Source organism: Pecten maximus, chromosome 15 (assembly GCF_902652985.1).
Source record: "Pecten maximus chromosome 15, xPecMax1.1, whole genome shotgun sequence".
Taxonomy (NCBI): Eukaryota; Metazoa; Mollusca; class Bivalvia; order Pectinida; family Pectinidae; genus Pecten; species Pecten maximus.
Genome location: NC_047029.1, coordinates 22,289,202 through 22,306,442, shown reverse-complemented (window position 1 = coordinate 22,306,442; position 17,241 = coordinate 22,289,202). Strand labels below are relative to the sequence as shown.

The 17,241-nt window shown below is 35.8% G+C and overlaps 1 protein-coding gene across 1 annotated transcript in view; it reads left to right on the top strand.

The window, feature by feature from the left end:
• The window catches only part of LOC117343320 (tip elongation aberrant protein 1-like), a 40,046-nt gene extending 23,143 nt beyond the window's left edge, over nt 1-16,903 (top strand). Inside the window, exons 4-11 of the mRNA XM_033905662.1 lie at nt 4,339-4,411; nt 4,959-5,117; nt 6,864-7,025; nt 7,541-7,611; nt 8,820-8,895; nt 9,299-10,578; nt 11,417-11,550; nt 13,551-16,903. Coding sequence (XP_033761553.1) covers nt 4,339-4,411; nt 4,959-5,117; nt 6,864-7,025; nt 7,541-7,611; nt 8,820-8,895; nt 9,299-10,578; nt 11,417-11,550; nt 13,551-13,569 — 1,974 coding nt within the window. The 3' untranslated portion in view covers nt 13,570-16,903. The remainder of the gene's footprint in view (nt 1-4,338; nt 4,412-4,958; nt 5,118-6,863; nt 7,026-7,540; nt 7,612-8,819; nt 8,896-9,298; nt 10,579-11,416; nt 11,551-13,550) is intronic.
• Nucleotides 16,904-17,241: the final 338 nt, after the last annotated feature.

The following is a 17,241-nucleotide window of genomic DNA, read 5'->3' as shown; positions in this document are numbered from 1 at the left end:
AGAGACTGTTTACTGATCGCTGTATAGTGTATAGTACTGTGTGTTACAGAGACTGTTTACTGATCACTGTATATTACTGTGTGTTACAGAGACTGTTTACTGATCACTGTATATTACTGTGTGTTACAGAGTCTGTTTACTGATCGCTGTATAGTGTATATTACTGTGTGTTACAGAGTCTGTTTACTGATCACTGTATATTACTGTGTTACAGAGACTGTTTACTGATCGCTGTATATTACTGTGTGTTACAGAGACTGTTTACTGATCACTGTATATTACTGTGTGTTACAGAGTCTGTTTACTGATCGCTGTATATTACTGTGTGTTACAGAGTCTGTTTACTGATCACTGTATATTACTGTGTGTTACAGAGTCTGTTTACTGATCGCTGTATATTACTGTGTGTTACAGAGTCTGTTTACTGATCACTGTATATTACTGTGTGTTACAGAGTCTGTTTACTGATCGCTGTATATTACTGTGTGTTACAGTCTGTTTACTGATCGCTGTATATTACTGTGTGTTACAGAGTCTGTTTACTGATCGCTGTATATTACTGTGTGTTACAGAGTCTGTTTACTGATCACTGTATATTACTGTGTGTTACAGAGACTGTTTACTGATCACTGTATATTACTGTGTGTTACAGAGACTGTTTACTGATCACTGTATATTACTGTGTGTTACAGAGACTGTTTACTGATCGCTGTATAGTGTATATTACTGTGTGTTACAGAGACTGTTTACTGATCACTGTATATTACTGTGTGTTACAGAGACTGTTTACTGATCACTGTATATTACTGTGTGTTACAGAGACTGTTTACTGATCACTGTATATTACTGTGTGTTACAGAGTCTGTTTACTGATCGCTGTATATTACTGTGTGTTACAGAGTCTGTTTACTGATCACTGTATATTACTGTGTGTTACAGAGTCTGTTTACTGATCACTGTATATTACTGTGTGTTACAGAGTCTGTTTACTGATCACTGTATATTACTGTGTGTTACAGAGTCTGTTTACTGATCGCTGTATAGTGTATATTGCTGTGTGTTACAGAGTCTGTTTACTGATCACTGTATATTACTGTGTGTTACAGAGTCTGTTTACTGATCACTGTATATTACTGTGTGTTACAGAGTCTGTTTACTGATCACTGTATATTACTGTGTGTTACAGAGTCTGTTTACTGATCGCTGTATATTACTGTGTGTTACAGAGTCTGTTTACTGATCGCTGTATATTACTGTGTGTTACAGAGTCTGTTTACTGATCGCTGTATATTACTGTGTGTTACAGAGTCTGTTTACTGATCACTGTATATTACTGTGTGTTACAGAGACTGTTTACTGATCACTGTATATTACTGTGTGTTACAGAGACTGTTTACTGATCACTGTATATTACTGTGTGTTAAAAGAGACTGTTTACTGATCGCTGTATAGTGTATATTACTGTGTGTTACAGAGACTGTTTACTGATCACTGTATATTACTGTGTGTTACAGAGACTGTTTACTGATCACTGTATATTACTGTGTGTTACAGAGACTGTTTACTGATCACTGTATATTACTGTGTGTTACAGAGTCTGTTTACTGATTGCTGTATAGTGTATATTACTGTGTGTTACAGAGTCTGTTTACTGATCACTGTATATTACTGTGTTACAGAGACTGTTTACTGATCGCTGTATATTACTGTGTGTTACAGAGACTGTTTACTGATCACTGTATATTACTGTGTGTTACAGAGTCTGTTTACTGATCGCTGTATATTACTGTGTTACAGAGTCTGTTTACTGATCACTGTATATTACTGTGTGTTACAGAGTCTGTTTACTGATCGCTGTATATTACTGTGTGTTACAGAGTCTGTTTACTGATCACTGTATATTACTGTGTGTTACAGAGTCTGTTTACTGATCGCTGTATATTACTGTGTGTTACAGAGTCTGTTTACTGATCGCTGTATATTACTGTGTGTTACAGAGTCTGTTTACTGATCGCTGTATATTACTGTGTGTTACAGAGTCTGTTTACTGATCACTGTATATTACTGTGTGTTACAGAGACTGTTTACTGATCACTGTATATTACTGTGTGTTACAGAGACTGTTTACTGATCACTGTATATTACTGTGTGTTACAGAGACTGTTTACTGATCGCTGTATAGTGTATATTACTGTGTGTTACAGAGACTGTTTACTGATCACTGTATATTACTGTGTGTTACAGAGACTGTTTACTGATCACTGTATATTACTGTGTGTTACAGAGACTGTTTACTGATCACTGTATATTACTGTGTGTTACAGAGACTGTTTACTGATCGCTGTATAGTGTATATTACTGTGTGTTACAGAGACTGTTTACTGATCACTGTATATTTCTGTGTGTTACAGAGACTGTTTACTGATCACTGTATATTACTGTGTGTTACAGAGACTGTTTACTGATCACTGTATATTACTGTGTGTTACAGAGACTGTTTACTGATCGCTGTATAGTGTATAGTACTGTGTGTTACAGAGACTGTTTACTGATCACTGTATATTACTGTGTGTTACAGAGACTGTTTACTGATCACTGTATATTACTGTGTGTTACAGAGTCTGTTTACTGATCGCTGTATAGTGTATATTACTGTGTGTTACAGAGTCTGTTTACTGATCACTGTATATTACTGTGTTACAGAGACTGTTTACTGATCGCTGTATATTACTGTGTGTTACAGAGACTGTTTACTGATCACTGTATATTACTGTGTGTTACAGAGTCTGTTTACTGATCGCTGTATATTACTGTGTGTTACAGAGTCTGTTTACTGATCACTGTATATTACTGTGTGTTACAGAGTCTGTTTACTGATCGCTGTATATTACTGTGTGTTACAGAGTCTGTTTACTGATCACTGTATATTACTGTGTGTTACAGAGTCTGTTTACTGATCACTGTATATTACTGTGTGTTACAGAGACTGTTTACTGATCACTGTATAGTGTATATTACTGTGTGTTACAGAGTCTGTTTACTGATCACTGTATATTACTGTGTTACAGAGTCTGTTTACTGATCGCTGTATATTACTGTGTTACAGAGTCTGTTTACTGATTGCTGTATATTACTGTGTGTTACAGAGTCTGTTTACTGATCACTGTATATTACTGTGTGTTACAGAGTCTGTTTACTGATCGCTGTATAGTGTATATTACTGTGTGTTACAGAGTCTGTTTACTGATCACTGTATATTACTGTGTGTTACAGAGTCTGTTTACTGATCACTGTATATTACTGTGTGTTACAGAGTCTGTTTACTGATCACTGTATATTACTGTGTTACAGAGTCTGATTACTGATCACTGTATATTACTGTGTTACAGTGTCTGTTTACTGATCACTGTATATTACTGTGTGTTACAGAGTCTGTTTACTGATCACTGTATATTACTGTGTGTTACAGAGACTGTTTACTGATCACTGTATAGTGTATATTACTGTGTGTTACAGAGTCTGTTTACTGATCACTGTATATTACTGTGTTACAGAGTCTGTTTACTGATCGCTGTATATTACTGTGTTACAGAGTCTGTTTACTGATCGCTGTATATTACTGTGTGTTACAGAGTCTGTTTACTGATCACTGTATATTACTGTGTGTTACAGAGTCTGTTTACTGATCGCTGTATAGTGTATATTACTGTGTGTTACAGAGTCTGTTTACTGATCACTGTATATTACTGTGTGTTACAGAGTCTGTTTACTGATCACTGTATATTACTGTGTGTTACAGAGTCTGTTTACTGATCGCTGTATAGTGTATATTACTGTGTGTTACAGAGACTGTTTACTGATCACTGTATATTACTGTGTGTTACAGAGTCTGTTTACTGATCACTGTATATTACTGTGTGTTACAGAGTCTGTTTACTGATCGCTGTATGTTACTGTGTGTTACAGAGTCTGTTTACTGATCGCTGTATAGTGTATATTACTGTGTGTTACAGAGTCTGTTTACTGATCACTGTATATTACTGTGTGTTACAGAGTCTGTTTACTGATCGCTGTATAGTGTATATTACTGTGTGTTACAGAGTCTGTTTACTGATCACTGTATATTACTGTGTGTTACAGAGTCTGTTTACTGATCACTGTATATTACTGTGTGTTACAGAGTCTGTTTACTGATCGCTGTATATTACTGTGTGTTACAGAGTCTGTTTACTGATCGCTGTATATTACTGTGTGTTACAGAGTCTGTTTACTGATCGCTGTATATTACTGTGTTACAGAGTCTGTTTACTGATCACTGTATATTACTGTGTGTTACAGAGACTGTTGCTACTGTTTGGTGGAGGGTTTGAAGATGACCTCACAGAATCTTGTCTGTGGATCATCAATCCTGGTAAGTTCCTATAAAACATATCCTTTCTTAGATAGTATCTGAGCTAGAGTTTTATGGAAAAAAGGTTACCAGTTTACACATATTGTACGTATCAGTCATGCTGTTAATCTTTCGTGTTTTGAACCTATAATTCTTGGAATCTATAGTGATATGGATTTCTAATGTTCTAAATCATTAACGTTGTGAATCTGTACAATGCTGTATATCTAAAATGCTGTGAATCCTATAGCCTTTTGAAACATAGAAAATATAAGGATCCAATGTTTAAGGAAATCCATTCAAATGACACAGAGGGGCCCCATTTTATCTCCATTCATAAAATACCCAGCCGAACCTTGATTTTACAAATGTGAATCAGTAATTTCGTGAATAAATGGTGTAATTTATCTGATTTGATGAACAAGTTGTGTTGTGAATTTAAATGTGATTCTTAAATTGTTGAGAAATTGAATGTTTTAAATATACTTGTTAAATGTTGCATCATTAGAAGTTAGCTTAGGTATAAACATGAACTTTATAGTAACACATGCAAAACTTTTATGACCAGATCTGCAACATATTCGACGTCACTGGGTGGAGACATATGCCTCCCATCCAGGCGTACGACGACATCATACTGCTGTCCTATATGACCACGACATGTATATCTATGGGGGTCACGTCGACATCAAAGGATCAAAGTCAGACCTCTGGGTATTCCATACAGGTATGTTTATACCAATATGGTATTATCCTTTAACTCATCAAAATATTCATACTGAGCAAAACTAACAAAGATTGTTTAAGAGTAGGCTAGAAGGTACTTTGAAGCCTACATGATTTTATTTCCAGCGTATTAATTTTAATTGAACACTATGCAGTCCTTACTCGAAACGGGTGTCTGTCACACTTTACACAACACCCACCACTAATCTGTTTGTCCCACTATCAGTCACCACTAATCTGTTTGTCCCACTATCAGCCACCACTAATCTGTTTGTCCCACTATCCAGCCACCACTAATCTGTTTGTCCCACTATCCAGTCACCACTAATCTGTTTGTCCCACTATCAGTCACCACTAATCTGTTTGTCCCACTATCAGCCACCACTAATCTGTTTGTCCCACTATCCAGTCACCACTAATCTGTTTGTCCCACTATCAGTCACCACTAATCTGTTTGTCCCACTATCAGTCACCACTAGTCTGTTTGTCCCACTATCAGCCACCACTAGTCTGTTTGTCCCACTATCCAGTCACCACTAGTCTGTTTGTCCCACTATCCAGACACCACTAATCTGTTTGTCCCACTATCAGTCACCACTAATCTGTTTGTCCCAGTATTCAGTCACCACTGATCTGTTTGTCCCACTATCCAGCCTCCACTAAACTGTTTGTCCCACTATCCAGCCACCACTAATCTGTTGTACCACTATCCAGTCACCACTAATCTGTTTGTCCCACTATCCAGTCACCACTAGTCTGTTTGTCCCACTATCCAGTCACCACTAATCTGTTTGTCCCACTATCCAGTCTCCACTAGTCTGTTTGTCCCACTATCCAGTCACCACTAGTCTGTTTGTCCCACTATCAGTCACCACTAATCTGTTTGTCCCAGTATCAGTCACCACTAATTGGTTTGTCCCACTATCCAGTCACCACTAATCTGTTTGTCCCAGTATTCAGTCACCACTAATCTGTTTGTCCCACTATCCAGTCACCACTAATCTGTTTGTCCCACTATCCAGTCACCACTAATCTGTTTGTCCCACTATCCAGTCACCACTAATCTGTTTGTCCCAGTATTCAGTCACCACTAATCTGTTTGTCCCACTATCCAGTCACCACTAGTCTATTTGTCCCACTTTCCAGTCACCACTCGTCTATTTGTCACACTATCCAGTCACCACTAATCTGTTTGTCCTACTATCCAGTCACCACTAATCTGTTTGTCCCAGTATTCAGCCACCACTAATCTGGTTGTCTCACTATCCAGTCACCACTAATCTGTTTGTCCCACTATCCAGTCAACACTTATCTGGTTGTCCCAGTATTCAGTCACCACTAATCTGTTTGTCCCACTATCCAGTCACCACTTATCTGGTTGTCCCACTATCCAGCCAGCACTAATCTGGTTGTCCCACTATCCAGTCACCACTAATCTGTTAGTCCCACTATCTTGTTGTGTGTATGTTAGCCTGATAAAGGAGCATTATATCTCAGACAAATGTTAGTTTCTGGTTTTTTGGGTCAAGGTCAAGGTCACTATTACTATTTATAGTGGGCGCCAATAGCACAGGGGACATGTATTGCTTTAGGAATACCCAGTATGCTTGTTATCTTCTTAAAAATGTACAAATATTTGAGGCATTTACATATCAAATTGATATCTTGATTGCTGCATTGAAAATTTAATTGGTGAATCAGAAATTATTAAAGAGTGTTTATGATGTGTCATTGTGTCTATTTATAGATGATGAAGAATGGGAACAGGTGATCCCTCGTCAGCCCCCAAACACGATCCCGGAGGGTCGTCACGGTCATTCGGCTGTGGTGTACGGTCGGGACATGTGGGTACTCGGAGGTCTTACTGATCTCAATACCCCTAAAACTGATTTCTGGAAATTCAGTTTCCGTAAGTAAATATGACAAGTTAATTACGTATGCTGAAATTCATTATTAGTGTGATTTGTGTATTGCAGTTTAGTATAATAACAGAAATAGTCAATTTTTTACATGTCAGCTATTATTTTCATTACTCTGGTTAAACTATACTTAAAATTGAACCTTCGTTTATTGGACATTTAAAAGGAATTTTGATGACATTCTTGTATTTAGGGAATATGGTAACTATGTGAAGATGTAATAGTTTTGTTAAAAAATCTAAGCTGACATTAAAAATAAGTTAAAATTGATTAACTTTATAAGTTAAAATTGATTACAAGTGAGGTTTATTTTAATTCTTGATCAATTAAAGAAAATTTTATCAAGACATTTGATTTATTATTGATTGAATCTCTGACTAAATGTCAATTGTGTAATCAAAGGAGTCAGATAGCCCTTTATGTATGTATTGGCCTGATAGTGGAGTAAGGTATGTATTTGTGTACTGGTATATGACTCACGTGGAGGTTTCCTTTTGTGTTACAGATACAGAGAGATGGGAGAGAATTAAGCACAAGTACAGCCCTCCTCATCTTTTTGGTCACACAGCATGTGTTGTAAGTTTTATCTGCCTTACCATCCCACTAATGAATTCATTTCTACCAAGAATGATACTTAATTTTGTGTCAAATATGACCACAAAAATGATAGAAAGCTGCTCGAGACAATGGACTTAATGTATCTGACATATTGTGGGTCCCATAGAGAAGGTTCTTATATCATCAGGGGCTGCGGTGGCTGAGTGGTTAAGGTGTCCCAACACTTTATCACTAGCCCTCCCCTTCTGGGTTACAAGTTTGAAACCCATGTGGGGCAGTTGCCTGTTACTGACAGTAGGTCGGTGGTTTTTCTCCAAGGACTTCAGCTTTCCTCCACCTCCAAACCTAGGAACAGTCATTAAATGACCCTGGCTGTTAATAGAATGTTAAACAAAATAAACTAAACCAGTCTTATATCATAAGATTCTATTTAATTTCTGTTCCCGATGTTATTAGATTTCTTTAAGTTTTCTGTCTATTTTTCACACTGTGAGATGTTTTATTTCCCCAGGAATGTTCTATAGGCTGTCAGGGTTGGGGATCCTTTGGGCCAGCCCAGGAGAACAATTGGGTATCCTCATTCATACTGCTACATTGTTATTGGTTACGGAAACTCTTGTCACAAAGTATGCTGCTATATCAGTACAAAGTTCACAGAATGTATAAAACCACTTGTGTAGTATATACTATTCTGGTACTTTAGTTGGGAGAAAGAAACCAAAATGTTTCAGTGTTATGATAACTGGAGTATATCATACAATAGCAGTAAGTCAACGTCTGGTAATAACCCCACCAGTGTCTGTTGGAGCAGTTCAGTAAAAAAATTTTACAAAAGCTTTTTTGTATGGTATTGGAGAACTTTTATATGTTGAACCTTTGCCCCTTTGACTTACAACAGGATTAAGTTTGGTATCTAATTTAATTAGTGATACAATGTTACACAGCAACAGGTATCTGTATCAATAGCAGTACAAGAGTTTATTTTATTAGGGAAAATAAAACAGTCGAGTCGAAAGTGTTGATTATTATAAACTAGAAAATGGGTAATACTATATCTCTCTCCCCCCCCCCCCCCCCCCCCCCCCCCCCCACCCCCCCCCCACCCCCCCCCACCCCACCCCACCCCACCCCCACCCCCCCCCACCCCTTTCATTTCATGGCAGGGACATGGAATGAATATAATTACATTTTGGTGATACATGTACATGTACCCATGTGTGTTACAGGTAAAAGATACAATGATTGTGTTTGGTGGACAGAGTCCTGGGACACTCAATAACTCATTATGGGTGTTCAATTTCTGTAAGTATCACAAATTTCCACGTCTGAATATAGGTATTATTAATAAATAAAGATTTATAATCCATATCGGTTTCTATAACAATTTAAGCTTTTCTGAACTTGTATATAAAAATCAAAACCAAATGTATGATTCAAAGATTGTAAAATATGTAAATATAAGGTGTTTTTCAAATCAAACATCTGTTGAATTAATATATTCAAAAAAAGGGTTCATATGGAATGATGGATGAACAGTGAGCCCAATAAAGGAAATCAAAATTGGTTATTAATGTGCTTTTCGGCTTTCAATTTGCCTTCATTTTGATACAGAGTAAAATTTGTATTGAACAATTTGGTTCTTTTATGTTGAGCTAAGTTATCAACCAAATATTGAAGAATTAATGACATATCTTTGTCTGTTTAGGTTCGTTGCGTTGGACCTGTGTCAATGTACAAGGTTCAGTGCCGTCTGCTAGGATGTGGCACTGTGTTGTACCAATCACAGCCCTGACACTAAGGGCAGATAACTCCATTAGAACCAGCTCTGTGCCTTATCTGAAAAACAAAAACGAAGGAAGCAAACTGAAGAGACCAAAGAGTAGTCCTGCATATTCTTCTGCTCGCAACCAAGTCCGTCCAGATTTGAATCGAAACTCCGATGGCAATAATTTTGTATCAGCTCAATTCATTAGACGTCCCATGAGTCCAGGTTCACATGATCTAAAATTGCCAATCCTCATGACAACACCACGAGAAAAACAAAAGGAGGACACCTCTCCGCTATTGTGTAATCGACAATTATCGTGTAATAGTGTACTTTCAACAGGAAGTCAGGGAAAAGGGGTAGACAATCCTGCACTGGAAAGAGAACTTAGCTTAGAGGAGGCCTCAGCTGTAACAGAGATATTGGAATTTCATAATTTTCAGGAAAAAGAAAGTCCAGAATTCTCAGGTAAAAAGACATCAGTACAAGGTGCCAGTTACTCACTGAACGGGAACAGTACAGAGATGTCGGAGATGCATTGTTTCCAACTAAATCAAAACTGTCTGGAAAGTTCTATTAGTGGAAATTCATCAAATTATGAGTTAAAAGAAAACATGATACCTGGGCAAGTGAAGGATTCTCCTTCAAAACGATATCAGAAAAGACATCACAAGCATCAGGGGAAAACCATGGAATTGAAGGAGTTGGGTAAGTATAAAAATCTATCATCTTCTCAGGAACTTGTGGTTGAAGATCTAGATTATGTGGAAAATCATTACTCTGTAGAGAGAAGCGCTACACCGACAACGAAAAATCCATTCCTCGACCAAAGCACAGACTGGAAACGAAATGGTGGTAGTTTGTCCAATTTGAATTTTGTGGAAATGAAAACTGTTAGGTCTGGTGGACAAAACTTTGTAGGTGATACCTCAGGAGCCATAGAATCAAAATCTTCATCAATGTCGAATATAAGTGAGACAAGACTGATCAATTCAAATTTTGATTCATCACAGCAAAAGTCAAGTAGCTTACATGTGATTCCTCCGAGAAAAAATAGTATGCATTGTTGGGAAGCAGACGATGACAAAAAACTACCTCCGTTACACGGCACAGATAGCCAGGAAAATTACCAAAGAGACAAGTCATCCATACCCAGCAGCAAGTCCATGGACCATTGTGGGGATACAAACCAGAGTACAGAGACTTTTGTTAGACAAGAGGTTAGTTATTGGTGTTCGGCAATATAGTGTGTAATACTGTATCAGTCACACTGTACCATACTTAGACACACTGCCTGCCCCGTCATAATAAGACACACTGCCTGTCCCTGTCATACTAAGACACACTGTCTGTCCCTGTCATACTAAGACACACTGTCTGTCCCTGTCATACTTAGACACACTGCCTGCCCCCTGTCATATATACTGCCACTTTTCAGATCTCAAGATTATAAAATGTTATATGAGAGATAACATTATTAAAAGTATCCTCATAGGACAAAGTGATTTTCAAAACAAAAACTTCTTAAAATCTAAAATTGTTTAATGATTTCCAGGCTAGAAGACTTTTATAGACCTATATCACTATATACTATAGTATGTATATGACATAGGTGTGATAATGCCATTGTGATGTCATATGATTGTCTCAGTTGTGAAAAAATATACTGTCCATGTAAAAAATTTGAGGGTCTAAAAGGGATATGAATTTGAGGTTTTTGCTTGTTTTCTTATGAATATGAGTTTTGTGTTAAACATATTTTTTGGGTTGTATATAGGGTCTAGTCAATAACAGCGATGGTATGGACCAATATAGGTAACAGACGTTAGCAGGATGCATATTGCTTATAATAGATATATATGCTCAGTTCAGCAATGGCGACAGTACGGACAAGTAAATTGTCAATTTTTTGAAACGTGATGTTACTATTGCACTGTTACTAAAAATAGAATGGGTGTATAATCTCGGTTACTTTGTGGTCCATCATAATATAATATATAGTTTTTATGAGTAATAATGTTGTAGTCACCAAATTGAATAGAGAACATTTCTCTACAGATTGACACGCCCTACTTCCTGATGCTCGGTGGAAAAGAATCCAGGTCCAGCAAACTTTCACAAGAACGGATGGTTGTGTGGCACTCTACAGTAATTGTCCGACACAGTGATATCAACCACGGAGAATTTCACAGGTAAGGATGGTGATTGAATGATCATTATGGGGATAGGTGGAGGTATCTACAGACATTTTGCAATTCAGATTGGTGTTTTATCCTGTACACAGGTAAATGTGACACAGAACTTAGATGTATCAACAAATACACTTGGGTTATAACCCAAATTTAGACATGTCACCAAGTACTTGGGTGTATGACCCAGAACTTAGATGTATCACCAAGAATTCTAGTGTATGACCCAGAACTTAGATGTATCACCAAGAATTCCAGTGTATGACCCAGATCAAGTTTTGAAATTATCTGTTCCTGAATACACAAATTCTAACTTGTTAATATAATGTTAGAAATATTTTGAATTTGAAATCCACATCCATGACCTAAGTCAATTTTAAAATTTACATGAAATAATTCTTCCAACTAAGTCTTAGTTCACACCAGAAATTTGCAGAACAGAAGAGCAATACAGTCCCTTTGGGCCTGTTGTTATATTTGTTTTTCTCTGATCATTTCAATGCTTTAGTGTTGTTTTGCAACAATGAAACGTGTATTGCCCGGGTAATTCAAAGGTCACAACTTTCATTATCAGTAACTGATGTTATTAATGTTAAAATGTTAAAAGGTCATTAATCAGTGATATCACACCGCTGTCGTCACCGTTCACAGTGAGGTGTTGTTGTTTACCTCATTAATTAAATCTACTTTCCTTCTATAACAGCAGTCTGTAAATAACATCATAACCTCAGGTAACTATTATAGTAACACGGCTTGCTAGGTTACCATTTACACAGAAAACATGCACCCCAGATCATGTAGCTACTCGGATCTAGAGGACATCGACCTGGCTTGTATAGTCTGGTTTTGTCTGCTTTACTCACAGTTCAAAACACGCTAATCTATTGCAGCAGTTCATTATAGAGCAAGATTTTACAAATCAACATTGTCAAGTGTCCTGCATGAAATCTGCTTCTTTTTCCATCAACATTTTTCATTAGAGCTTTTCTGCTTTTTAGCTACATTTTCATATTTATTATGATTATGAGAAAACTGGCATAGTCACATTGAGTTTTGTTTTAAAAAAATTAAAAGTGAAAAGATGCAGCAAATGTTTGGAGAATTTTTCATGGTCAGTTTGGACTGTTGTCAAAACTTGTGGATATTTGTGTCTTTCTTGAAGCATCAAATTAAAGAAGGTTGGTTTGATTTAGTTGCAGAGGACCATATTGTTACATTTTATTCAAGATTTCCAGTTAAATCAGATACATCTTTTGATTGACAAGCCTGTCAATATCGACATCTGCTACAGGACGGTTTGGGGATGTATCTGTTGAGGGTCTTCTGGATTGGGTTTCTAAATGGCCTATATCTGATTGTTGTTTTTTATTATTTGGGTCACAAAACAGTTGTTTCATGCCTTTAATATCAATTAACAGTCAAAACTCTTTCCTGTCGGTGTTGGGACCAACCCGATGAGCTGTTTCTGCAGATCTGATCGGGAAACAGTTCATCGGGTTGTTCCCAGAAAAAGAGTTTGACTGTTGAGTAAATGATCAGGTGTAAAACAACTGTATGCTCAAGAGTGAGAACCTTCAATATCAAATGTTTAAAGGGAGCAGATTTATACATTGAGGGCTAAGAACTCTTAAGTTGTATGTCCATGATGGTTGTCAGTATTATGGGCTAAAGTTAATCTGTTAATCAGTGGTAACCCGGCTATACATAAAGTATAGCATCTCTAGATCTTAGAACCTGTTAAATTATAAATAAGAAAATATTTACAAGTCTTAATTCACATAATATAATATTGATGGCTAATAATTTACATATAATTTTTTAAAGACTTGAAATAATTTAAATTTACACATCTGTGAAATGTGTAATTTTCATTATTTCCACACATTTTATTCAAAATAAGACATAAAGTTTGAGTACCAATGATGATTATTAAATGTTATCCATGCTGTATACTGCCGTATCCAGCTGTCATTGAAAAAATGCTTTTTGTTTTCGTATTGCAGGTCCAGTATGGTTATATGATGTTCTCTCTGGCGTTTGGAGACTCTAAAGTTTGGTCACCTACAAGATGGAACACAGCCAAGTTTGCCTGAACAAAAACCAACTGTTTCTGATATTACACAAGACTTCATATGGTAGTTGGTCACATCAACGCCATTAGGATGATATTTTGTCAAAAATTGTCATTTTAAATTCAATGTTTTTATCTATATGTTAAGTTTGAATTATTGATAAATAGTTTTCTTATTCAAAATTTGTAAACTTATTAAATTGATTTATTATGAATGGCTTAGAATTTAATGTAAACTTGATCAAACAGTATTTCATTATTTTATAAAGTTTTTGAGTCTAACGACTGCTGTCAAGTATTCACTTAGAATACTGTACCTGGTCCTGCTTGTATTTCTGAATAGGTCTCGCCTTCAAACATTTCCAAAGTTAGGAAAATATTTTACCTTTCTATCCAACTACACTATAATTTTCGTATGTTGGCCTGAAATTATCATGTTGTTACTGTTCGGGACATATAGCAAATCTGTGATGACTATTGTGGCTATTTTTCTGTGATAAGTAAATGACAACTTTAAAATTTATGATACTAAGTGCTGTTTTTACATTTTGGTAGATATGCAGAATAGAATTTGTTAGCTAGATTAATTTCCTACAATTTTGTACTGATACTAGAGCAGAGAAGTTCATTGTACATGTGTATTACTAATTTTCAGAAAACCATTTTGTGGAAAGAAAAAGACGGAGGGAGGGGGGATTTTACCCACTAGGTAAAATTTGACAGATATATGGCGAATTTGTTTTATTCTTGAACACTTTATTCAAGTTGGTAAAGTAAATATGATGTAAGTTATATGACAAATATGATGTAAGTTATATGACACAACCAATAATGATATTTAAGTGTGTGACATTTCGATGACTACACTGTCACCTTCATCAGACTAATGACCAATGTGAAGTGTACTAGAACTGTCTTATGGAGTGTCCGAGATGTTAAAAGATTTGATCTACTCTGAAGGATGTTTCATCTTAATCTTAATCTTAATCGAACTTGGTGTCAATAGGATCATGATTGAAACGAAACGTCCTTCAGAGTAGATCAAATCTTTATTTGATGGCCATTAGTCTGATGAAGGGGACAGTGTAGTCATCAAAAGGTCACACTCTTAAATATCATATTGGTTGTGTCATATAATACCAATTATAACTTAATATATTACCAATTTGTTTTCTTGTTTAAAAGTCATACAAATGAATTACATAAACAACTGCCCTATGCATTGAAGTGATATTATCAATTCATTTAACTGTTAATTAACAGATTTTTTATCATAAATTTTAGATCTGAAATTATTTTACTTTACAATCGCTGACTAGGACTCCAACCTGCTGAATATTTTAGAATCTAAAGATTAACTGCTGTTTTAATCTTACATTATAGATGCTTGTAAAATATTTTTGATTATGAATTTTTGTTTACAAACACCTTGGGTATAATGATATAATAATAACATAATGATGAATGATGAGGAAGTGATATTTTTCAGTGCAATACATGTATAATTCTTCAATTGTGACGTCACAGTAACAGCAATATAACAAATATTCTCCACGACGATTACTTGGGTGACTGACGATTGGACTGTTTGGCCTACTAGAACATGTATATCCACCTGGTCTCTATGTAAAAAGTTGATAATTATGTTAATATAAAAAATAATTCTTAAATGTTAAAATTCTATTAGATCAAGGTAAACCGATCTGCCGTATCTAGAAATATTCCTTGGATATCAAGGTAAATTAACTTGTCTGATAAGTATCGAGATAAAACTTATTGTTTGTTAAAACACTCTACATCATACACCAGCCTCAATGTTGTACCAAAATGCTGTTGTTATTGTGCCACCCTGTAGATATCTCAGATTTACACTTGTCTTGTTTTATCATCGTTAAGTCTCCACCATTTTACAAGGAGCGTGTAGCTAGTATAGTGTTAATCATGTCAAGCTGTCTGGTCATGTCCGAAATCAATGGCATATCTTGAGAACACCTTAACAGATTTGATTCATATTTACACAGTAGTGTCATAACATGAAGTTCTTTACCTGGTCATATTCTGGTGGTCAGTCATCAAGTTTAAAGGGTCAAAGGTCACATTTGACCTTCTGAATAGGACACAATGTGTTTTGTTTCGTTCCAAAATAATGTCATATCTTGAGAACCCCTTAACAGATTTGGTTCATGTTTTCACCATAGCATCAAGTTCTTAACCTGATCATATTCTGGTGGTCATTGGTCAAGGTTAAAGGGTCAAAGGTCATATTTGGTTCATGTTTTCACCATAGCATCAAGTTCTTAACCTGATCATATTCTGGTGGTCATTGGTCAAGGTTAAAGGGTCAAAGATCACATTTGACCCCTTCTGGAACATAATGTGTTCTAATCTGGGCCGCAGTGGCCGAGTGGTTAAGGTGTCCCGACACTTTATCACTAGCCCTCCGCCTCTGGGCTGCAAGTTTGAAACCCATATGGGGTAGTTGCCTGGTACTGACCATAGGTCAGTGGTAGGTCAGTGGTTTTTCTATGGGTAATCCAGCTTTCCTCCACCTCCAAAACCTGGCATGTCCTTAAATGACCCTGGCTGTTAATAGGACGTTAAACAAAATTAACCAAACTAAACTAAAGTTCTGTCCTGGTTCAAAACAATATGTCATATCTCGAGAACCACACCATATAAACTATCTTAACATCAAGGTTTTACATAGGAATGGAGGCATTCATGGCTTACAGACATTGTCTAGGTGACCCCTAGACATATTAGTAAAGATTGTGCAGTAATCACATGTGTGGCCAAGTATATAGTGTATAAATTTATATATATTTTGTAACCAATTTTTATACCATGAGAACAGTTGTTAATATGATATTTGAACTGCATGAATGGAAATTGATTAATATAGAGATATTTTGTTATAACTTTGTGAAGTTGTATTTGGGACCAGAATTTGTTAGAAAATCACTATATTATCATTAAGATATAACCATAGGACTGCTGACCGGGGAAATGTTTTAACCAATAAATCAATTAAATATGTTGATTTTGTCTTACCAAGTTCTAGTAATTGTCACCATTTGGCCAGTCACCTGTTGATATTTAATTTCATATTGAGTTATATAATTTTGGTCTTGTTTTCATCTGTATGTATAATTTTCATTGTTGTATCACTAAGAAGAGTTTTGGTTTTTTCTCATCAGTAAGATATCATTAAATCAAATTCATAACAAAATATCATTATTACCGTATATATCATAAACATAATATCATTAATACCATATATATCATTGTCAGGTTATCATTACATTATACCCATACATATCATTACATCATACCTATATATATCATTACATTATACCTATATATATCATTACATCATACCCATATATATCATTACATCATACCCATATATATCATTACATCATACCCATTTATATCATTACATTATACCCATATACAGTGTATATCATTACATCGTACCCATATATATCATTACATCATACCCATATATATCATTACATTATACCCATATATATAATTACATCATACCCATATATATCATTACATTATACCTATATATCATTACATTATACCCATATATATAATACATCATACCCAATATATCA